At 39.1% G+C, this 24,448-nt stretch overlaps 2 protein-coding genes across 2 annotated transcripts; one reads left to right on the forward strand and one right to left on the reverse strand.

Moving 5' to 3' along the window:
• Positions 1-9,371: 9,371 nt before the first annotated feature.
• LOC130722853 (leucine--tRNA ligase, cytoplasmic-like) lies at positions 9,372-13,585 on the reverse strand. The gene is made up of 3 exons (XM_057573707.1): positions 11,952-13,585; positions 9,912-11,661; positions 9,372-9,717 (listed from the first exon to the last, which is right to left on the reverse strand). Exons 1-2 carry the CDS (start codon positions 13,468-13,470, stop codon positions 9,920-9,922), a joined length of 3,261 nt encoding a protein of 1,086 aa, XP_057429690.1. The 5' UTR covers positions 13,471-13,585; the 3' UTR covers positions 9,372-9,717; positions 9,912-9,919.
• Positions 13,586-16,827: 3,242 nt separating this feature from the next.
• On the forward strand, positions 16,828-18,976 carry LOC130724316 (uncharacterized). Its single transcript, XM_057575519.1, has one exon. The coding sequence runs from the start codon at positions 16,872-16,874 to the stop codon at positions 18,144-18,146; it is 1,275 nt and encodes a 424-aa protein (XP_057431502.1). The 5' UTR covers positions 16,828-16,871; the 3' UTR covers positions 18,147-18,976.
• The last annotated feature ends 5,472 nt before the right edge of the window (positions 18,977-24,448 follow it).

Consider the following 24,448-nt stretch of genomic DNA (forward strand, 5'->3'; position numbering starts at 1 on the left):
CTAGCACAGAAGACCTATTCCCCAACAAAATCAAACGTACGATTTTACGTTTTTAGGTAGTGAATTCGAGTTAAATCGAGTGTAAAATCGTTTTCAGGTAAACTCGGGTAAAATCGAGATAAACTCGTTAAACTCGTGTAAAATCGCGATTTTATAACGAGTATAACGAGTACAAAAGATTTTTTTTCCCCTGTTTTTAATCAAAACGACGTCGTTTGGGGGGGGTTTATTTTATAATTTTGACTAGGGTTCAGAAATAGAAACGCGAGTTCCGTCCTAGTTCAATTCTGCTCGACTTCCATGACTGCTTCTGCGTTCAATTTTGCTCGAGTTCCGTCCTAGTTCCTTCCTCTGCTCGGTCACGTTCCTTCCTCTGCTCTCTGCGTTCCAGTCCTCTGCTCGAGTGCTCGGTCACGTTCTGCTTCTGCTTGAGGTGAGTCCACGTTCTGTTCTCCTCCTCTGCTGTTGCTTTTGTAATCGCGAGTTTAGAAATTAGAACCATGGTTGTTGGCACTTAGTTGTTGCTATGTTGATTCTTGGTTGTTGCTATGTTGATTTTGTTAGAAATTAGAACCATGGAGTTTAGAAATTAGACATTGGCTGTTGTTCTGTTGTTATCTCCTCTGCTCTCCATGTCGTTTGTGTTGGCCAAGGTTATTTGGATTATTTAGTGCTTTTATGTATGAACTTAAACGTTTTAGTAATTTAATTTATGGTTTGAACTTGTTCTTATCACTATTGTTGGTGATTTGGTTCATTTTTAATGTTGTTAGTGTGCGTTCATCACCATAATAGTGTTTTTTAAATGTATTTTTTGCATGCGGTAAACTCTTACGAGTTTACAAGTCGATTTTACGAGTCGAGTTTACCTAAACTCTCGAGTTTGATTACCTTGGTTATATGTTTTAGTCGCAGTATGAAACATTCATACAACCCCTACCCGATTCCTCGAATTTTATATGTGTAAGGTTATATGTTTAAGCCCCAGTGTGAAACATTCATACAACCCTTGCTTGATTCCTCGGATTTTCTATGTGTGCGATTATATGTTTTAGCCACAATATGAAACATTCATAAAACACTTACCCGATTTCCTCGAATTTCTGCCTGTTGGAATGCCTTGATTCCATTGGATCACGTATGAGTTTTCCCCTAACGTAACGTAGCTCCAAAGTGCATTTTCCTTGCAAGACTAAGATGATTCTTAGTTCTGTAACCTCTCATTTCGTAAGACTTGATTGCAACTTCACTGATGATATTGAAGATCTTGAATTCTAACAGTGCCACATGCAGATCTTGTCCAAGAATGAGAGGTTGGAGAGCTACGGTGGTTGTGGGAAACATGATTGTGGGGAAAGCTTCGCTCGTAACGATTTTCTGAGGGAGATTGAGGTGAAGCTAATCTAAACATAATATCAAAATGCAACGCATTTATGAATATGTTTTATTATCTCCGTAAAATTTGAAATTTTGTACCATGTATTTCAACTTTCAAGGTCTAAAAGTATCATGTATCACAATATAGTAACATGACAAATTTTCAAAAACGTAAATTTCAAAAATGAAACATTCATACAACTCGATTCCTCGGATTTTCTGTGTGTACGGTTATAGGTTTTAGCCATAGTATGAAACATTCATACAACCCCTACTTGATTCCTCAGAAAAAAATTAATGTATCCTAGAAATAATTTTATCATAATAAATGTAAATAATAAATATAAATTTAATTATTTTATTTTTTATATAGAGAAGCTTATGATATTTTACAAATATATCCTAGTATATTTATTTAATAAAAAAATTATAATTAAGGTGAATAGTAGATTTTGAAAAGAATGGAGTTTAGTGTTATTTTAATAAATCTTGAGAGCAAGTGTTTTTTACTCTTTAAAAAATAAAACAGTGCAATAACTCAAATAAAGAAAGAAACCTGGTGATTTAAAATCGTTCGTACCGATCTTCCCCTGGAAACGTCGAGAGAGATCTAAACAATATGCAAGTTGACAAGGAAAAAAATGCTTCCAAAGTAGCATTCTTAATTTGGTCCAGGGTGAGATTGACACAACCATATACAGTATTGCTAAAGTTGGAGGGTGTGAAATGTGCATCATGTATAGGAGCTTGAATAGGGTCGTGAAGCCCGCTTTCCTGAGTGTGATCATTCTGAATATCAACGACGTAGTAAGTGAGCTCCACAGGGCGCGCAACGTGAAGGGAACGACTTTAGCAGAGGGCATCAACCTTTGTCTCTATCTCAAGACCGTAAAAATGGTTCACAGAGTTGCCGATGAATTCGACTAGGGGGTTGGGGATCATTCTTCCTTCAGGAACTTGACAAATGAGACAGTTGGAGCTTGTACCCCGATAGCATGTCAATTCTAATCCATGCTAGAAAGTGGAATGTGTAAACCCATGAAGCGAAGGGTTCCCGGAATGGACCCGATCGAGCCACTGATAGACTTGGCCATCATCACTGGTGACAAGTGTGAAAGCTGTGAAATATTCGACACGAACTCGATATGCCTCCTCATCATGGTTGACGTGTTCTTCACCCAAAGCCTTAATACTTATTTGGGCAAGTGGGAGTGAGGGAGGGTTTGCGAGAGCCATCTTGAGACCTGAGAGAGAGAGATAGTTCAAGGAAGAGGTAGAGGAAGTGAGATCTCAAAATGAGAGAGGGGGGAGGACAGAGAAGGAGTTGTTGAAATGAGGTCTGAGAGAGTGGAGTAGTTAGCTATCACAACCTGACTTTAAACTAGTCTTCATTGCTTACCTTGCTCTTTACCAAAAAAATTCTCTAAAGTAACCAACTTGTTCTAATTATGGTTTTGATTCTTGTAGCAGGGTGTGTTTAGGGAAAGGAATGACGTTGCCCCTGCTCTGCTCTTGAAAAACACCAGGACAAGTTCAAAACTCAATTTAATGAATGCATTGTGAAATTAACACTTCAATCCAATCAAAGCCTCAAAAGTCAAGGATGCGGTCAACAGTCCAAAAGGTTTTGCAACAATAACAAATAAAATCATCTTACACACATGGGGAGGCCAAAGCCCACCCATTTTTCCAATTGTATGTTATGTTTTTGGAATAGTTTGAGTTGGTAGCTTAAGTTATGAGTTCTTAGGGTGTTCAATTTTTCACCCCACCAACATGTTTTGGTGGTCGAGGGTTTGGAATGTGCATCATGTATATGCACTCGAACAAGATCATGAAGCTCGCGTGCTTGATTGTGGGGTTGTTCAAAATATCACAAGCATGGTTAGTGAGCTCCATAGGGCGCGCAACATGCAAGAAGCGGCTTCCAAGGGGGCCAACCTTCGTCTCTAAGTCTAGACCGTAAAAGCGCACTCAAGGAGTTGCCAAGGAATTCGACCAGTGAGTTGGGATCCTTCTGTCTTCAGGAATTCGACAATTGAGGCAGTTGGAGCTTTCAAGGCCTAAAAGTAGCATGTATAGCAATCAAGTAACATGACAAATTTTCAAAAACGTAAATTTCAAAAATGAAACATTCATACAACTCTTTCCCGATTCCTCAGATTTACTGTGTGTACGGTTATATGTTTTAGCCCAAGTATGAAACATTCATACAACCCCTACCCGATTCCTCGATTTTCTGAGTGTACGGTTATAGGTTTTAGCCCCAGTATGAAAAATTCATACAACCCCTGCCTGATTCCTCAGATTTTCTGTCTGTAAGATTATATATGTTTTAGCCCCAGTATGAAACGTTCATACATCCCCTACCCGAGTCCTCGGATTTGTGCCCGGTCTTTTCTATCTGGATCGGCACAACTGAACTTTTGGGAAAACACTTGATTTGAATCCCCTTATCATTTTCTATTACTCTACCAATATTTTCAAATATTTTGTGTCCCCTGCATTATATAAGTTGTGAACCATTTTCGGTTATTCCTCTTCTTTTTGTTCTTCCCTGATCATTTTAGTAAACTGAAAATTAATCACCTTTTACTGATACTCAATCAGGTCCATAATTGCAATTGAACCACAATGATGTAAATGCATTCAAATGAATTTTATGATTTAATTCAATAGAATTCATGAAAGTGAACAAATCAAATTGGTGAAATGGAGAATGAAAAACGAAAATTTTTTCTCCCACGTCTATCTCATCGTGGGAGTATGCAATTTGTTAAAATATGTTGGAAATCATTAGTTAGGCGTGTCTATATTGTATTAAAGTCTAAAGTCTCTTCTTTTATACTATTGAAATACTAACACAATTGAACCACAATGATTACCTGACGACCTGTTAGAATGCCTTGATTCCATTGGAGCGAGTGAGTTTTTCCCTGACGTAAGGTGGCTCCAAAGTGTATTTTCCTTGCAAAACTAAGATGATTCTTAATTCTGTAGCCTCCCATTTCGTAAGACTTCACTGCAACTTCACTTATGTCATGGAAGATCTTGAATTCTAACAGTTCCATATGCAGATCTTGTGCTAGAATGGGAGGTTGGGAACTCTGATGAAGAGTTCCTACTTCAGGCTAGAGAATGGAAACCCTACTTCAATGTATTCATTGCATTTTTAAGAGAGGTCCTTCATGTTTTGTAATGTGTGGTAATAAAATTTGAAATGATAATAAATTTATTTTTAAATATAAAAAGTATTGAATGCATTATGGAATGAGTAGAAAGATTTAGTTTATTTATTTATTTTTTAAATGATAATAAAATTTGAAATGATAATTATTGTCTCCGTCAATCCACATGAGTTTCCTCTCCATAGAATTATAGTTATAAATCTACTTAGTTTACAGCTTCATGAATCAAACATGCTTTCAATTTAATTCATCTCCATTGATTAACTTATTTAACTCAATGTATTATAATACATCTTACTTAGACTTAACTTGCGTGAGTAAGAGTTCTAGTTGATTAAATCATTTAGTTAATAAAGTCTATAAAATAACTAGTTAATATTAACTTCAATTTGCTTAGACTAATCATTCACTTAATTCCATATTATTCCATGTTAACTTAGATCATCATTTTATCATCAAGATTAATTAGAAATTATTCATAAATAACGACTAATAGTCTAATTAACCTAAGTTAATAAAATTATCACAACTAACAAGTTCTTCTTCCATTTTGAATTATTCCAGATCTGGCCAGATTGAGAAACCACATAAAAATAAAATTCCAACTTGTGATAATCATAAAAATCACCATTTTAGACTATTTAAGCTTAAAATCCAATCTTTCATGAAAACATCCAGAACTTAGTTGATTCTTTCTTATTTTTAAAGTTAGATTCATGTAATAAAATTCCAGCAAGGTCAGACCCAAGAGAATCAAGTTCCTTTTTACGAAATCAAAGGTTTTGGCCATGGTAACTATGAAAAGTGAAACTTAATTCCCTTGCTCTAACATGTTCCTTCTCATCCAGACCTGTCCATAATCATTTAAACATAAGGAAAATAGTTACAGCAACCCATAAGCACATAAGATTAGTTCATAATGTTCAAAATCATTATTTATGTCCATAACTTTGTTCAATTCTAAATTCATGAATTAAGGGCTGTAAGGTATGTTTTTCATGCTTAAAATCATTAATATAAGCTTAAAAATAGGTCCTGGAAGTGAAAGAACCTCAAAATCGCAAATTTGAAAAATTCCAGAAATTGACTCGCTGGAGAAGATGAAGATGCGGCGGCGGCAGCGGGGGTGTTCCACGCCGGCGGTGAATGGAGAACATATTTAGATTCTAATTTATTCCAGAAGAACTACGGCTTTTGAATCGTCGCAATCAGAGTTCAGACGAGGGAGAAAAACACGATTTAAGCTGATGATTCTCTCGGAAAACTGGACAGCACGATGGCCGCGAAGAACACGACGAACAGCTTGAATAATGAGCCAAAAAACAGCCCAAATCAACCCATAATTTTATAAAACTTTCTAGAATTGATATTTAGGCTTCCAGGAACATGATGGTGGTGGTTTTGGAGTGATTTGAGAAGGTTTCGGAAATGGGTAAAGGTTGAAGATTGAACCCAGAATTCATGATTTCGTACCCCAGAAGTTTGCCAAACTCTCCAGATTTAATCCTCACACACCCAGAAACATAATTGAAGTGGTTTTTGAGAAAAGGGAAGAGAATTTCGTGAAGAACAAAAATGAGAAAATGAAGAACAAGTTGAAGGTTTGTAAGGAAAATTGGGAGCTTCTCTCTCTGATTTCTGAAGCTAGGTTGAGTCTGAGGTGTAGTGTGACCTTAGGGCTGCAGAAGGGTCGAATTTATAGTCCAAGGATTGATGAAAGTTAAAGGAAGAGTGGCCATGAAAGTATGCACAAAGACAAGTGTTCATGGAGTTGTCTCTTCCTTTTGAAGACAAGTGGGCAGCTCCATGCACTAATCCTTACGTAAGACTTCGGATTGAAGCTTAATTAGTCAAATACATGAATTAGTCAATGTGTGTGAATGAGGTTTGAGTTTTCATCACTTTGTCAAACTATTATATTATATTTAATTTTTCTTTAACTTAATTTCTAACAATTTCATAATAAGGCTTTTAATATTCAAAAAAATTGACCATGGAAATAATTAGTTACCTCATAAATATATTTTCTTCCTTCTTTTGATTTTTAAATCATCTTATTTTATGATAATACACACATCAAAACCAATACAAAATAATAATAATAATAATAATAATAATAATAATAATAATAAGTTATTAAATTAGTGGAGGGAAAAATGGGGTGTAACCTAACTTGTTTAGATTAACTTATGAATAAGTTTTTAAGCTTAGATATATAATGACTTTCAATCAGTGACAGGTTTTAAATCCTGGGGGCAATATTACTTTTGGTTGGGAAGGATCCTTTCATATTTATCACAAGAAAAATATTTTAACACCATTTTTGTAACACTCTTTTATTTATTAGTTAAATTCATGCGGGTTCACTAAAATAATGTGTGTCTCACTTTTAATTTAATATAATTCACATGAATTTCAACCAATAAAATGATGAAGTAAATTGTTAGTTTGTAGCTAAATGACACCAAAAAGTAGCAACAATGTGTGATGTGGTGGTTGCTCACCTCATTTCTTAACTGTGGTTGGAGCCGTCTAGTCACTATTGTTGTCTTATGGTTAATACATTAGTCTAAACAAACAAAATACTAGCTAAAATGTAAAAAAAAATGAAAGTAATAAGTGGAAGCTTTTATCAATAACAGCAAAGTGATGAAGTTGAGTTTGGTAGGTTCCCTTGAGCAGCTGAGCTCAAAGCTAGCCAGCGCTTGCCAAGACTGAGCAAGTTAGCTGACTACAAAAATCAGAGATTGATAGAAGAAGATATTAAGATATGGCTAGGTCATGTGAGCTCTCTGTACCGTTGAAGAAATGTGTAATGAATACGGGTGTACAAGACCCGGCCCTACCCGCCGACCCGTCCCGGCCCAAGCTTTTAGGGTTGGGTTCAACCCGGCCCGATCATTAAAAAAGACCGGGTTCGGGTTGATCTTTGAGTTACCCAACTTCGGGTAGGGTCGGGTTCGGGTTGACACTCGGGTCACCCGGCCCGTCCCACATATATATTTTATAAAATTTTAATTTGTCATAATGATTAAAATGTGATACATGGTGCTCAAATTTGTCTTATCATATAGATGAAATTAAAATGTTTAACATTTACCTTATGAATTAAATTAACTATTGACACTTTCATGCTCTAACAAGAGAAAATCATGTGTGTGTATTATGCAAATGTGAGACAAGTGAAGAAATGATCAAACAAAATGTAAACCTCTCAAGTGCAATAGATTGTGAAATAATTGGATTCTTTCAAGTTATTTCTTCTAAAAAATGGTTCCAACTTATAACTCTTTTAGTATGTTATTATCTTTAAATTTTACAATTAGTATCAAATAGTCTTAAACTTATTGTCCCTCAAGTCAACCCGGTCTCGTCCTACATAGACCTGTCCTAAATTGGACCCGCATAATGTCGGGTTGCTTCGGGTCTAAGAACGGGTTAGGGTCTATGAGTTAACCCGATCAATATTTAGGGTCGGGTTAGGATTAACCAAAACCCGTCCCTTGTACGTCTAGTCACTATTGTTGTCTGATGGTTAATACATTAGTCTAAACAAACAAAATACTAGCTAAAATGTAAAAAAAAATGAAAGTAATAAGTGGAAGCTTTTATCAATAACAGCAAAGTGATGAAGTTGAGTTTGGTAGGTTCCCTTGAGCAGCTGAGCTCAAAGCTAGCCAGCGCTGGCCAAGACTGAGCAAGTAAGCTGACTACAAAAATCAGAGATTGATAGAAGAAGATATTAAGATATGGCTAGGCATGTGAGCTCTCTGTACCGTTGAAGAAATGTGTAATGAACATAAATAATTTACTGTACAATTGGGATTGAAAACAAAAGTGGTACCGTATAGTATATGGGGGCAGTAAGCCAGTAAGTATTCTCGTGGGGGCATAATATCAATGTCCTAATGCTATGATATATATACTGCTGGAGCATCATAAAATTTATCGTGCTTCCAAGCTAAACGTGGGTGCGTCCCTGCTTTCAATTCATTTCAATAAGTATCTCAAATTAACTTATTAATGGGGGTTTATGCGATAAATGCTTAAATCACCACGGCATGCGAATAAGGAAGTGCAGATACTCGTGGCTCCAAGCAAACTGAGCCATAGAAAGTTTCTATTTTAGACCCCTCCTCATCAATCCTAAATTCAGAAAACACATACTTAGCACCTACAATGCAACTCTAAACAAATCTCACTATGATCGCAATTTTAGTTAAGTGAAGATTGAACCACAGATTAATTAAGGTCATTTACCGTCATGATTTCAAGGCCTAAAAGTACCATGCATAGCAATAAAGTAACATGACACAATTTCAAAAATTACAAGTCAACAAACACAAATGACATCAAAATAACATTTAGGTTCAAAAAACTATTTTAAAGCTTGTTTTAAACTAGGAGAGCAATAAAACCTTAAGCTTCTAACTTGGCCAACACTCCAAAAAAATATGTACATGAGTAATCTCAACTTAATTCTAAGACCATACAAAGAGAAGTAAAGACTTCACATTTTGACAGCATGCAAAAATTAGTTCAAAAAAGACAGCTTGATGCACATAGCTCATTCAAATAAAATCTATAAGCACATAGCACATATCCACACATCACCGAAATTTGAGATCATCAATCTCAGAAATTATGAATCTCAGACATATTTAAGAAATTCAACCTCATACTAATCAAATCCTATATATTCTTCATTTTACTAACTCAAATCAACAGAACTCAATTTTTTTCTGAAGAACGTATAAACTATAAAGCAGAAAATTCTTTGTCAAAATTTACGTCTAATCAATGAGGTTGTTAATATGTCACAAGATTCATAAAAGCATATGTAAATACTTGGGGATAACTTCAGCTCATGCGATGTGTAAAAGTAGTATTGGACCACCTTAAATTAAAATTAAAACTAAGTGAGGTCCGCTATAGCCACTAAATAATAATCAAAATAACAAAATTAAAACTAATCAATCTTCTGCTAAATATGAGCCTTCAGCCTAGAAGAAGAAGATTCATCAGACACTCCATCAACAGCAATACAAAGACAGGGGTGGACTCAGAAAGCTCTATGCCATAGTATCCAGAATCTTGTGTTGTCCATCCCAACATTTTTATAACCGCCAGATCTATCAAAAGAGTCATAATTCTGCAGACATTATCAATAACAAAGAGAGCCTGAATCAGCTATATGTAGAACAAAATGGAAATCATAAAAAAATTTGAAAATTATTACAGTGAAACCTTGTAGCAAGAGAGGAGACAACAACCATCCGACATGTACAGAAATATTGAAAAAAGACAAATCCTATTTTAAGAAAGGAGAAACTTTAAGAAACTCACCCGAGTAGCTACTGAATTAAAAAGATGGCAGTTGGATTTCCTGGGGATGGAGGATTTTGATTAAGCAGAGAAGCAAGAGATCCAGCTTTAGCCACAGAACCGGCATCAGCTACAGATAAAATTTCCACATGTTCTAGAGCTATCTGTCTCTTGATTAAGTCTAAGTTTTCCCTAAGAACCTCCATTTCACCGAATGGCAATCTCAAATCCAGCGCTTGAGCCCCAAGTTTAATGGCTTCATCCTTCATAAACTTCAAGAAAGGTCTACATTGCTTTTGAATTTGTTCTGAATTAGAAGATTGACCAACAGAACTATGTTGCAAAGCCTCCAATATCTCTGATTCTGGAGCAAAAGTTCGGGTATCTCTGTTAAACTTGTTCTGGAGAATGTTCAGGCACTCGGCTTTCCAACCATCAAATTGTTCCTTTACATATACCAAGCCTGTTACCTTGTTTTCTGTCAGTGATGCAACAGGAGCACCTTTCTTATTTGTTTTCTTTGAACCTGAAAGTTGCTTCTGAAGCAACTTCCTCATAAGAACAATAGACCCCTGCAGATATGTATTGGCACTCTTCAGTGTAAGATCAGGAGCCTCAGCTGTTGGCCAGCCTGCTTTCACCACAAAACCATCCTTCTTCAAAAGCTCTCTCCAAATAAACTCAGCATAATGTGGGCAGATAGGTGCTAGAAGACGTGTCTGCACATCCATAAACCGCCACAGCAACTCACGATTGTAACCTCCAACCCCACATGATAATCTATACTCATCCCTAGCAGTCTGAAGATTGAAAAAGCCACTTATGAGTGCTTCTCGAAACATGTAGTTTGAGTAATTTTGCTCAGTTGTTTTGACAGCAATGTTAATCTCATTGGCAAACACACAATCAGCAAAAGTAGATGGAGGACCAGTTCTCATAGAAGATTCTGCTGCCAGGATCTCTTCATACCATGCAATTTCCTTAGTGAGCCGTTTAATTGCAGTATCTACTGTCATAAAGTCAAAATTTGCATCATCAACGCCATCACCAGCATAAGCCAAAGAGAATCGAGTAGCATCCGCAGAGAACTCCTCAATTGCCTGACGAATAGTTCTGAAATTTCCACTGGACTTGGACATTTTCGCTTTATTGAGCATTATGTGCCCATTGCATCTAAACCCACGTGGCCAGTGGTGCTTGGACATAATTGCAGTGTGGTTGTAAATGCAGAAGGTAAGATGATTCTGGATGAGATCCTTACCAGAAACTCGAAGATCGAGTGGATACCAATACTCAAATTCCTTCTTCATTCTGCCCAAAAGAGATGATGAAATATCAGTGGACTTAGGGAAAGGTCCATCACAGAAAATATAATCCCAGACATCATCAGTCAACTGTTGAGGTTTGATAACAGATTCACTAGATCCATACATGTCACCATTCTGCAAATAATGCACAACAGTGTAATAAGCCATGTAAATGGTGGAATCCGATAAAGACTCAACTAAGAACTGATCATCCCATGGTATGCGTGTCCCAAGACCAAATGATCGTGAGCAAGCCCACTGGTTCAACCAGCTTAAAGTATGCTCAAATCCATGTCTTGTCTCATCAGAAAACAAGCTCATGCTAGACAAGCATTCCTCAGCTAACTTCTTCCATTCTGATTCCCCATATGTAATGTACCACTGATCTGTCAAAGCTACAACACATTCATCACCAGATCTTGAAATCACCCGCTTCTCTGGCTCACTGTACACAATAGCATGACCTGAAAGTGTAGAACCAAATATTCAGTTACTAGGGCAAGATACAGGCATACATGTAAAACAAAACAATTTAAGAATTTATATTTACCTAAAGAAAAATATAACAAACTTTGGTTTATTATTGCCGCAAAATTATTTCATATTGTTATATAATAATCATATGTTGGCATGTTGCTGTACTATTTTGAATTACCAGAGATAATTAAATTAAGTAGGAGTAAATTGTAAAAAAATTATGAGAATAATAATAAGATAATACATATTTAAAAACAATGTGGTGATGAATGCTGACCTGAATCCAAAAGCATGCTCCTAATCAAGGGTTTAGCTTCCTGAACTTTCCTCCCAGTAAACTCTCCAACAATCATCGTTCCTTCAGTGAATCCTTTCAAGTAAGTTTGCTTTTTGGCTTCAGCAAGCTTCTCTTTCTCATTCTGACTCTTGATTTTCATCTGCAAGCAAACTGTCTCGGCACACTTATTTCCAAACTCTGGAACTTCAATGATGGGCACAATCTCAAATGGCATCACCCATTCATCCTTAACACCATACTTGGCCCTGAATGCTGGCTTTGACTTCAAATCAAGCAAGGCCATGTAATCATCAGGTGCATCACTAGGAACACTGGTCACCGCCCCAGTACCTTTATCCATCAAAATAGACAACATAGGGAGTGCATATATAGTGTCATTAACAGAAAGAGGCGATTTTAGTGGCAGGCCAATCAAGTCATAGCCAGTGAGCTCAAGCAAGCAAGTGGGTTTCTCAGGGACCCGTGAGTGATTCTGGTAGGCAAGGTTAAGTGCTGCTCTGTGTGACATAACAAAAACCTCAGTCTCATTGATTTCAAAAGCCCCATATTTCCCATCAGGCAAAACCCAAGCATTTGTTTGCCCATACATAGTCTCAGGCCTCAAAGTTGCAGCAGCAAGGAACACCTTCTTTCCCTCAAGCACCTCAAACTTTGGAGGGAAAGGTGGAACCACCTCCATCTTGATAATAGTGTACTCTTGGGGCTGAACCCCTTCACCACTTGCTCTATCATGATCAGCACAGGGTTGTCCATCCAAAGGAGAAAAAATAGTATACCTCACATCCTTCACAATCTTCCCCATGGACTTCAACTTCCTCACCTGCCATCTAACAAAAGAATCAAAATATGGGTTCATATCAGTGGTGATAAAGGACCTTCTCCAATCACAACCCAACCCAAAAGCCTTGAGATCCTCCACAGCCAAAGGTGGAAAATAAGAAAGCCATTTGTAAGGGTCCTGAAACTTTGAAATCTCATCATCAGAAATCCCAACACTCCTCATAATCTCCCATTGGTAAACCTGTGTGCCTGTTTTAGCAGCAGCCTTGGACTTCTTCCCTTTGAAACTGACTTTCCCACCTGCATTTGCATCATCATCAGGAGGAGCCTCTTCTGGTTCTTCTTCTTCTTCTAGAGGGAAAACCGGTGGGTCACCGAAACGCTGGATCTCTCTGGCGAGTTTATCGGCGGAGGCCTTGATGGGCATGCCGGTGCAGTGGAAGGCGAAGGGGAGGAGCACATTGGCACCCTTGAGGCGGTGGAAAGCGGCGGCGAACTCAAGCTTGGAGAGGGAAAACGCGTGACCCAGATGGAGGTAACCGTTCATGTAAGGGAAAGGGAAAGTCCCGAAGAATTTCTCGCCGGGCTTCGGCGGCGCGTCGCCGGGCTCCGCCGCGAATACGTTGCTGTCTTCCCACCATTTTTGAACCTTGACCTCAATCTCCCGGAGATGATCCCGACGGGCGGTGCTCTTGCCACCACCGTCACTCGCCGCCATGTCTGCGAAAAACCGACAGCAACTGCACACGAAAAACAGGAACGCACGAAACCAATTGTTTAGTGGTAAAGACACATGAATTGCATGAAGGAAACGAACACAGACAAGGTTTTGTTTGAAGCGATGAAACAAGGGTTTTGCATTCTTCTTTCGGGTCGGATCCTATTGGGCTAATAAGCCCATTACCCCTCATGTTTTTCCTTTCTTGAGTAGACTCTCGTTGGTAGGTAAATGATGTTATATTTGTATTTTCTGATTTTTCATTACTCTAAAGATTAAATAATTTCATATTTTCAAAAATAATTATTATATTATTATCCTTCAAAAAAAAACTACGGTATCAATATGACATTTAACTAGTGTTTTTTACCCGTGCGTCGCACTGAGAATATGTCTATTGTATTTGATACATCAAATAAAACCTTGATTACTAAAAATATAATAAATGGTTATTATTGATATTAGAATAATTAACAAAAGTCAATTGTAACTTTTCTACCATTAAACATATTTTACATTTATTATATATGATTTTTTATACCAAAATAGTTTATGATATAGACCGGCTATTATTAGTATTAGAATAATTAACAAAAGTCAATTGTGACTTTCTACTATTAAACATATTTGAAATTTAAAATAGTTTAAGAAAAAATGTATGCCGATAAAGTCTTTTTTTAATGGTTATGGTTATGGTTATTTTTTATTTTATGCTTATTTTTATATCAAAAAAAATTATAATATTTGGATACCAAGGTTTTAAACGTAACTTAGGACTAGAAAAAAAAATGTACGACTTTGGATTGGAAACAAAAGTTAAATGTGACTTTTTTTTGAAATCAAGTTAAATGTGACTTTTTTTTTACATCGGAAAGATAAACTGTACCCGTCAGGAATCGATCCTTGGATCTCTCCCTACCCAACCCATATGTCCCTCCGCTCCTGTCAATCTGTAATTCTTGACATTTAGTTGGATATCAAAGTATGAAAATAATTTTTTTAATAATAAGTAACGTATGTATTGATAAAGCTATTACAAAAGTCAATTCTGAAGGATATAAGAAACATATGCCTAGTTTCAAAAAAAAAATGCCTTATTTCAAAAAATTGCAAAGTAAATGATATCAAAAACATCAGCTTTTCACCAATAATTGATTAACATTTTCTAATTTACTGACATATATTTGATTTCAATTTATCATTTTATTCATTTATTCATACTCATATTTCATTCGTGCATGGTGCGGAATCAATACTATATATATAATATATCTCGTAAAAATATTTTACATATGTATGGATTGTTGGATATTTTAAGAATATTTCAAAAGTTTTAAAAATTAGGTGTCCACTAGGGTGTGCAACCTTTTATTTGGTCCACCGGTGGTCCACTCTTTAAAACTGTCAGATCTTGGAATCAAAGAAATCAAAGAATATTCTATAGATGAATGGTTAGGATTGAAAGCATAATAAAAGGGTAGAAGTGTAATATACTTTCTTTTATTATTTAAAAAAAATTCTAAGATTTCAGATTCAATCAAATTCACAAACTTCTCCAGATTCCAACAAATTCAAGATTTCCAGATTTCATCAAATCGATTCAAATCCCAGATTCCCTGTACCAAAACAAAAATTGGTTGGAGGAGGAACAGTGATGGTGCAAGAACTTCTTCATTTTCATCACTTTATCTTCTTCAGACCCAAAATCCCAAATTTGTGACTCCGTCATGCTCAAAGACCCAAAGCTCTCCTCTTACATCTCTGCTCCCAGTTCCTTCAGCTCATCTCCTCACCAGCGACTCTGACACCAAGCATCGATGTTGGCGGCGGCGGTTCTCCTCCTACAGATCCCAAACCCATACATTCAAACCCTATAATTGAAAAAAATTAGGGTTTTGCTAAACACAAAGGATACAACCGAGAGAGTAAGGGACAGGACACCGAACACAGAAAATCTGAGAGAAAACAAGCAAGAAAAACCACTGTTGAAATATGGAACCAGCAAGAGCTTAAAAGAGAGGATTTTGAAAGGGAGAAGCAGACCACGAAAACAGATATCAGATAATGGTACTTTTCCCATGAATCCCGCTCCACCACCTCTATGTTGTGGCCAATTGGGTTCGTTCTGGTTGGCTATTACGGCGGAAGCCATGGAGCAACAGAAATCACGGCCGTTCGGTGAGATTCCGGCGTAGCTACGGCATGATTCCCAAATGCAGCTCGAACACGCCGCCGGTGGAAACGGAGGTTTGGGATCAACGACCTGGTGTGGGTGATGTTGAGTTCGGTGAAAAGTTGGTGAGTAAGGGTAGCACTTTGAGGTGGTTGAGATGAGGAAGGTGGAGGTGGGTAGGTTTGGGGATCTTGCTTGTGCAAAAGGTGGCTGAAAATTGGGAAATCGTTGGGGTTGGGTTCCATTTTCTTCAACAGAGGAGGAAGAATATTGGCGAGAAAGGAAGAACAAGAAGATGCTAGAGTAGAGATAGGTTGGTTTTGGTTGGTAGCATTGGACGTTGTTTAGCCAATTTCACAAATTCAATTCAGAGGAAGAAGATTGAGATGGAGACTCAGAAGGATCTAGATCTGGGTTTTTTTTTTTTTTAAAAAGATCTGGGTTAGATCTGATTTGGAGGTATGAAATGTTTAGGATTTAATTTTTATTATTTATCTATAGTAAATTACTTAAACACCCATGGTTCATGGGTGGACCAAAAAAAAAGGTTGCCCACCCTAGTCGGAACCTAAAAATTAAATCATTATCTATCATCTCATTTAATGGATAAACGTTACCATTTCATTGAATTTCTTTTTTATTAACATTTAACCCTTGGTGACGGTTTCTTTTCTATCAATGGCTTTAATTTTGTTATTATATGCTTTCCTTATTTTTATTGTAACCATTTATTTGGTTTTAATATTATTACTGCTTTGTCTTGATTAGTACCAATGTGGAGATTTCAAAATGGCTTGATCTTTCTTTGCAACGTGTTGTTGAGGAAATTAGAAACAAGGTTCAGCATAGTTGGTTTATAATTGATGTCCTTAAACTCTTAGTTAAGGGTTTGATCCATGTGCACTGTGTATGGAGAATGATTTGTTAGGAGAGACATTTTATAGTCTTGACGGATTAGTCTCATGCCATTTAGTTGTGAATACCTTTTAGCACACCAAAAGTGAAAACAATAGATGATCTTTTATAGAGAGAGAGAGACTCCCCTAGGGTTTGGAACTTTTTCAAACTTCTAGGTCTAGCCGCCGTTTGACTTGGTTTGTCTTTAGCAACTTGAATGTTCTTCTGACAACTTTTTGGGCTGTAATAGCACCGTGGTTTACAACAGGAAGTGGTTTTCTTAGAAAGTGTCGTTTCAGCCGGTGGAGTTTTTCAAAAATTGGTAGCGGTAATGGCAAGAAACAACAAGGACCAATGGGTGTTGTCTGGATCTGAGGCGGAGGTCCTCAACGTCGGACCGGTGACAATGGATCCGGTGCTAGCGGCGGACGTTTGGGCGGTGGGAAGGCTGATTTCTGAACCAGCCCTTATCACACGCGTCTTCCGGAGTGTGCTGGGACGCCTATGGGGATCACAGAACCATGTGGAGATACGAGAGGTGTCTAACAACCTCTTTCTCTTCAGATTCGTCAACACAAGGGAACGCAACTTTGCTGTGCAAGGTGGGCCGTGGTACGTGAACAGGTTTCTGGTCGTCATGGCAAAATTTGATGTAAACTCCATCCCATCTCAGGTGACTCTGGTGAGGGTACCTTTCTGGGTTCGAGTTTACAACTTGCGGGTTAGCCTAAGAACTGCAGCTGTGGTTCGATCGCTGGGAAGCACTTTCGCTGGTCTCATAACGTGGGATAGGGCAGAAATTCATCGCTTCAGGGAATATATGCGTATCCGCGTCTGGGTTGATGTCACAAAACCTCTAAGGCGGGGTCAAGCGATGAAGGCCGAGGATGGAGCCTCTTTCCAGGTGCGGTTCAGGTATGAGAAGTTGTTTAATTACTGCTACAAGTGTGGGATGATGGATCACGTAGTCCGGGATTGCGCTGAAATGGGTGAGCAGGATAATGGGGCCATGCTTTATGGCGCTTGGCTTCGAGCAGATGAAGAATATGGGGATGGTGGGCGATATAGGCGTGACTTCACAGGTCCGTCAAAGGAAAAAAATGCTGAGTTCTGGGGTTCCAAGACCCATGTTGGATCATCCAGTAAGAGCATGGAAGAGAACGGGGCTGTTGGAAAAAGGGATGACCCGGTGGACACTGAACTTGACAAGGATGATTTGTTATTTGATGAGGACCATGCCAAAAAGCAAGCTGCGCAATACATGTCCAAAGTAAATAAATTTACGAACGCAACAGTGCATGGGCCTATGAAGGAGAATCTTGGGACGTCTAGTTTGAGTGGGAAAGGAAAATATGCTGCTGAAACAGTGGAGGGAATGGATGATGATGAGATTGGGGATGATGACTTATTCTATGATGAGGATGAGCCACATGAAGATGGGGTGCATCACATGCAGAGGCGGATCCACCGCCTGGCCACCCTGGGCCTGTGCCCAGGCTCTGGCCACAAAAAAAACTTTTTTCTTTGGCCCAGATCATATTTTGGACCCCAAAAGAACAAAAAAAAAAGGGCAAAATTGAGAGAGACAGAGAGTGAGGCGTGGTGAGGGTGAGGGCTTGGAATTGAGAGAGGCAGAGTGAGGCTTGGAGCAGAAGAGCAAAGGAAACAGAAGCGCAGTGTTTGCCAGCCCAGGGACAGCGGAAGAGAAAACAAGGGAAAGGAAAAACAAGAGCAAAACAGGGACATCAACTTGATGAGGCAGAGAATAGATGCACAATCTCCATTCTCTAGTGCTTTCCAATTGCATCACCCATCGGCCACCGAAATCCCCTAATCGGTATTGCTCTCCAAAGGACCAAAATTGTGTCCTCCAACTCTGCCTGCAACAAAAGGAGAGAAAACAAACAAAAGAAGGAAAAAAGAAGAAAAACAGAGGGTTGTGTGTGCCGCAGAGAGGGTGAGCGGTGGGTTGTGTAATGTGTGAAGAGGGCAAAATTGAGAGGCAGAGGCCAGAGAGTGAGTGAGGAAGATTCTAGAATACTGTATGAAGGGATTGCATTAAGTTTCAGATCTGTGGTGTGCTGCTGCCTTTGTTTTGTTTCCAATTTAGTCTCACTATTATTATATTGTTTCTGTATCTTGTTGCGCTGTGAAAATTGAAATAGATATTCGTTGAGTATGTTGGGGCTATTTTCGTTTTATTATATTTGGTGGGTGGTGGGTACTTGTTGCTGTTAAGTTTCAGGGTGCTTTAGAGAGTAGTCTACACTCTATACACTATTTTCTCCTTATATTTTGATCTTTATCTCCTCTTGTAAGTGGGTCAAGAACCCCTTGTGTTTGTTTATTATTTTGTAGCTTATCCAAAAACAAAATGGAACTATGGAAGTTATGCACTTCAATTTTAAATTAATGGAACTTGCTGCAATTTTGAATTATTAATAGAACTTGGGCTTGCTACAAGTGCAATGTTTTCAATCAATGGAATGGAACTTTGTTGTAATGTTTTGATTGAATCAATGGAATGTAACCTTGCTGGAATGTTCCCATTGTTCTTTCTCTTTATGGGGTAATGTTTATGCCCAACGGTGAAGAGATGTATATATGAACTTTAGTTCAACTTTTCTTTAAAAAATCCTTGAATATTAACTTTAGATCATTAAATTTCAAATATGAGAAGATTTTTGGTTCTTAGAGCAAGTATATTAGTAAAATGGCGAGTCTCTTTTATTTCGGTTTATAACTATTTATATATTGTGTCACGTGTGGATTTGCGGTTCTAAAGTTTGCCCAGGCTTCAAAAATTTCCTGGTTCCGCCACTGATCACATGCTTGGCGGTAGTGGCAGCACACGTGCTCGAAATGAGGATTATTCTTTTTCTTTTGATGTGCCAAACAATAACAAAGTGGTCCAGATTGGAAATCAAAGTACATGGGATGCCAACGACCCAAGAGAAAAAACAGTTGGATCGAGAAAGAGAACAGGTGCTGGCTCTGCTTCTTCTACACCAGTTCTGAGTCCCACGGGTATTTCACCACCTCTAAAGAAGCAAAATCAGAATGATGGATTGGGATTGGCGGAGCATGCGGCGCAGCTCCGCCCACCTCAATGAGGATTGTAGCTTGGAACTGCCGAGGGCTTGGGAACCTGGGGGCAGTTCTAGCCGCGCAGCGGCTAATTCGTTCAGAAGTTCCCGACGTGGTGTTTCTCTCGGAAACACGTAAGAAATCTCAGGAGTTGTCTGCTAGACGTCGTTCTCTGATTCTGCCTAACCTGTTTCCTGTTGACTGTATGGGGCAGGGGCGGTCCAGAGCGGGGGGTCTTTGTTTGATTTGGAGTGACGACATTGTTGTTGAGGTAATCAATTTCTCTTTAAATCATATTTTGTTTTGGATTAAGTCTCCTACTTCGCAGGATCGCATGCAGGTTCTGGCGGTGTATGGTTTCCCTGAGGAAGGAAGGAAAAGAGACACTTGGGCTTTAATAGCGCGGTTAAAACCTAGGGACGGGGTCCCGTGGTTGTGTGTGGGTGATTTTAATGACTTACTTAGTCCCTCTGACAAATTGGGAGGAGATCCTGTGAACCTTATCCGTATGCAGGAAGTAACCCAAACCTGTCTTGATTGTGGTTTGCATGAGGTTGGTTTCTCTGGATATCGGTTCACCTGGTCGAATAAGCGAGAAGCCCCTCACACCATCAAAGAGAGGTTAGACTATGCTTTGGTAAATGATGCTTGGCATTCTTTGTGGCCGGTGACTCATGTAACTCACCTTCGGCGATTTAAATCAGATCATAACCCAATTAGGGTGGAATGTAGTGTTCAGAAAAGAAATGAAACTAGAAGAGAACACAGGTTCAGGTTCGAAGAGCTTTGGCTTCAAAACATGGAGGATTGTGCTTCCATTGTGGCCGCGGGTTGGCACCGATCAGGGGAAAATATAGTGGGGAAAATTGAGGGTGTGGGGGTGGCTCTAGATAGGTGGGGGAGAGGAAAATATGGAGATATACCAAAGAAGATTTCTGAGACACAGGTTCTTTTACAGCGTTTACAGCGGGAGGTTCAATCCGAATTGGTGCTTGAACAGACAAAACAGGCTGAGGAGAGTTTGGATGATCTCTTGCGACAAGAGGAGATTCTTTGGTGCCAGCGGTCGAGGGCGAATTGGCTCCAACATGGGGACAAGAATACCAGATTTTTTCACCAGAAGGCAACACAACGGAGGAAGATAAATATGATTGAAAAGCTTGTTGATGATGCGGGAATGAGTTGGGTGGAGGACGTGGATATTGGTCGGGTGCTAAATTCTTACTTTGCAGATTTATTTACCTCCATCAACCCAACAAATGTGGAGAGAGTTACGAACTTGGTGGCAAATAGGTTAACATCAGGTCATCTGACGATGTTAATGGATCCTTTCTCTAGGGAGGATGTGGAGGAAGCGCTTTTTCAGATGCATCCAACGAAGGCCCCTGGTCCAGATGGTTTGCCGGCGCTTTTCTACCAGAAATTTTGGAATATTATTGGCGATGATGTGGTAGACTACTGTTTGCAAATTTTGCATGGTCAAGCATCCCCAGGTATTATTAATCAAACTCTTATGGTTTTAATACCTAAGATGAAACAACCTGTGCATGCTACTCAGTTTAGGCCTATTAGCTTGTGTAACGTGTTGTTTAAAATTATTACAAAAACAATAGCTAATAGGCTCAAGTTGATTTTACCTGATATTATTAGTGGGGCTCAGAGCGCATTTGTTCCTGGTCGTTTGATCACGGACAATGCTCTCATAGCGTTCGAATGCTTTCATTACATGCAAAGCAAGATGTGTGGCCGTAATGGCGCGATGGCTCTCAAGCTTGATATGTCCAAAGCTTATGATAGAATTGAATGGCCGTTTTTGGCAAGTATTTTAGATAAGATGGGCTTTCCTCAGTCATGGATCCATCTTATCATGGGTTGTGTGTCTACTGTGAATTTTCAAATTATGTTGAACGGGAACCCGCAGGTACCTTTTGATCCGGGGAGGGGGTTGAGACAGGGTGATCCACTTTCCCCTTATTTATTTATTTTATGTGGTGAAGCTCTTTCTGCTTTAATTGAAAAATAGATTTTGTCTTCATCTCTTAGTGGCATAAAAATTGCGCGTTTTGCTCCTGTTATCTCACATCTTTTGTTTGCAGATGACACTATCATTTTTGCTAAGGCAGAGCCTAGGGAAGCTGAATGTATCAGAAATATTCTTCTTTCCTATGAGCAGGTGTCTGGACAAGTTGTCAATTTGGAGAAGTCCATGCTTTCATGTAGCCGAAATGTGGATGGTAATAGATTTAATGAACTGAAACAGTTGTTGAATGTAAAGGCTGTGGAAAGCTATGAGAAATATCTTGGGCTCCCTACGATCATTGGGAAGTCTAAGACTAGAATTTTCCAATTTGTTAAGGAACGTGTCTGGAAGAAACTTAAAGGTTCGAAGGAGCGGACCTTATCTCGTGCAGGGCGGGAAGTTCTTATTAAGTCAGTGGTGCAGGCGATCCCTTCATACGTCATGTCTTGTTTCATTATGCCGGATGGTTTATGCCGGGAGATTGAAAGTATGATCAACAAGTTTTTCTGGAGCGGAAGCGCTGAGAAGCGTGGTCTTCATTGGGTGAAGTGGGATTCTTTGAGCAGGTCTAAAATGGATGGGGGCCTTGGTTTCCGGGACTTTAAGGCTTTTAATGTGGCCCTTGTAGGAAAGAATTGGTGGAGGATGTACAGGAACCCAGAATTACTTCTTACAAAAGTATACAAAGCTGTATACTTTCCAAAGGGTTCGATGTGGGATGCAAAAAAAAGTTGGAGGCCAAGTTATGCTTGGAGCAGTTTGTGGCGGTCGAAATGGCTCTTTGAAGAGGAAACTATGTGGCGAGTTGGCAATGGACAGAGTATCATGATAGCTGATGAGAAGTGGCTCCCAAGCGGTTGTCTATCTATCTACCGTGAGGATGTTGCAGTTGAGTGTGGGGTGATGCGCATGTCTGATCTTTTTCTTCATGGAAGACAGCAGTGGAATAATGCCTTGGTGAGTTTTCTGTTTTGGCCACCAACGGCAGCTAGCATTGTGAAGATTCCTCTTCCTCTCGTTGGTGGACGTGATATACGGTTTTGGCCTCGCACTATTACTGGTGAATACACTACGAAATCTGGCTATGTCGTGGCGAGGTCGAAGGCTATTTTAGCAGCAGCTTCATCATCTTTTTCGCACCATGTTGCTCCCAAAGTTTGGAAAGTGCTGTGGAAGGTCCCAACAATTCCCAGATGTCGTGAGCTTATTTGGAGAGGGTGCCTCAAGATTCTTCCTGTGCGTTCGGCATTGCGTCGGCGGGGGATGGACGTTGATGATATGTGTCCGTGGTGTGGCGTTGATCAAGAAACGATTGGCCATGCCCTTCTGTTATGCCCGGTGGTGCGACGCTGGTGGTTTGCTTCCCCCCTTGGCCTGCGTTTGGAAAGCGAGGTTGAATTTCATGAGTTTGTGGCTGGTTTGTTCTCGCAAGCAGAGATTTCTATCGTAGCTTTGTTTTGTCAGCTATGCTATATCATTTGGGAGGCAAGAACCAAGTTTATTTTTGAGGGGATGCAGGTTTCAACCGAAATGATCTTGTCTCGAGCTGTTGGGATTGCGTCTTCAGCTGCTACGGCACCTAGTCCCCTGCGCAATGGAGCTGTTGGTGAAGTGTGGACAAGGCCTGGAGAGGACACAATCAAAGTCAATTTTGATGCAGCTTGGACTGATAACAGAGGAGCTAGTGGCGGAATGGTGGCTAGGAACGGAGAGGGGGAGGTTATGGCTGCTGCAACCAGACCAGGTTTGGAAGCGCTCTCCCCTCTTTTAGCCGAGGCCGCGACGTTCCGGTGGGTGATGGTGCTGTCAATGGAGCTGGGATTCAGATTGTTAACTTTGAAACTGACTGCAAGTTGCTCTACGATACCTGGCGGAGGAAGAATTTGGGTTCATCCTATTTGTTTACTATTTTATCTGATTGTAAGGACTTGGTTCAGTTTTTTGATTCTTTTTCTCTTTCGTTTGTCCGTAGAACTGGTAATAAGGTTGCTGATTTCTTGGCTAAGCATGCGGGAGACTTTGGTGATTCGGTTTGGATCGACGAAGCTCCCCAGGCCGTAATGCCATTGGTTTTGGATGATGTAAGGGCCTTTGTGCCCAACTGATTTCTCTCTTAATATTATTTCCATTTCAAAAAAAAAAGTGACATATTCAGGGGCTGCCAAGCGTGAGCTATGAAGAGTTATGTGTGTGATATTATTATTATTATTTTATATTTTGTAATTTGTGTTGATATTCAAGTTTGCTATATGCTGAGGAGTTATCGTATCTTGAGCAAATAAACTCTTGAGGTTAGTGTCATGTGACACACCCCAAGCTATTGTGACTACTTTTATAATATTTGGTTTTACACTAGTGTAATTTTATTGTATTCCCATTACAATATATCCAACATGGATCACCCCAAATGTTAGATCTTTCAAATTTCGCGCTCACAAGCGTCTATAATGTTCAACTCTAGACATGAGAAGATGCATTAAAATCTCACATTGACTAAAAGTATGACTAAATATGTTCAAATAAAGTAAAGCAATCCCCTCACTAGCCTTTAAGGTAGAGTTAAACCCAATCAAAATTCTGACTTTGAACTCGTTTATCTAAGCTAATAGAGTGCACATAAGTATTCAGTCCATATTTCACAAAAATGTATTTTCGCATATCTCAAGGCACCAACGGAGCAAATTTATCAAGTTAATTTTAACGTGGATCAAAGAAGCAAACTTTTAAGCGTTCTTCAACGTGGATCACATTGAGTTCAACGGAAATCATAAAGCTTGTTTAAATAGGAGTAGGATGGAAGG

Source organism: Lotus japonicus, chromosome 6, assembly GCF_012489685.1.
Source record: "Lotus japonicus ecotype B-129 chromosome 6, LjGifu_v1.2".
In the NCBI taxonomy this organism is placed as follows: Eukaryota; Viridiplantae; Streptophyta; class Magnoliopsida; order Fabales; family Fabaceae; genus Lotus; species Lotus japonicus.

Excerpts from the sequence above, each read along its gene's own strand:
- LOC130722853 (XM_057573707.1), bottom strand. The coding sequence starts at position 13,470 with ATGGCGGCGAGTGACGGTGGTGGCAAGAGCACCGCCCGTCGGGATCAT. Across the intron at positions 11,662-11,951 it reads GAGCATGCTTTTGGATTCAG|GTCATGCTATTGTGTACAGT; the intron begins GTCAGCATTCAT and ends CTACACTTTCAG.
- LOC130724316 (XM_057575519.1), top strand. The coding sequence starts at position 16,872 with ATGGCAAGAAACAACAAGGACCAATGGGTGTTGTCTGGATCTGAGGCG.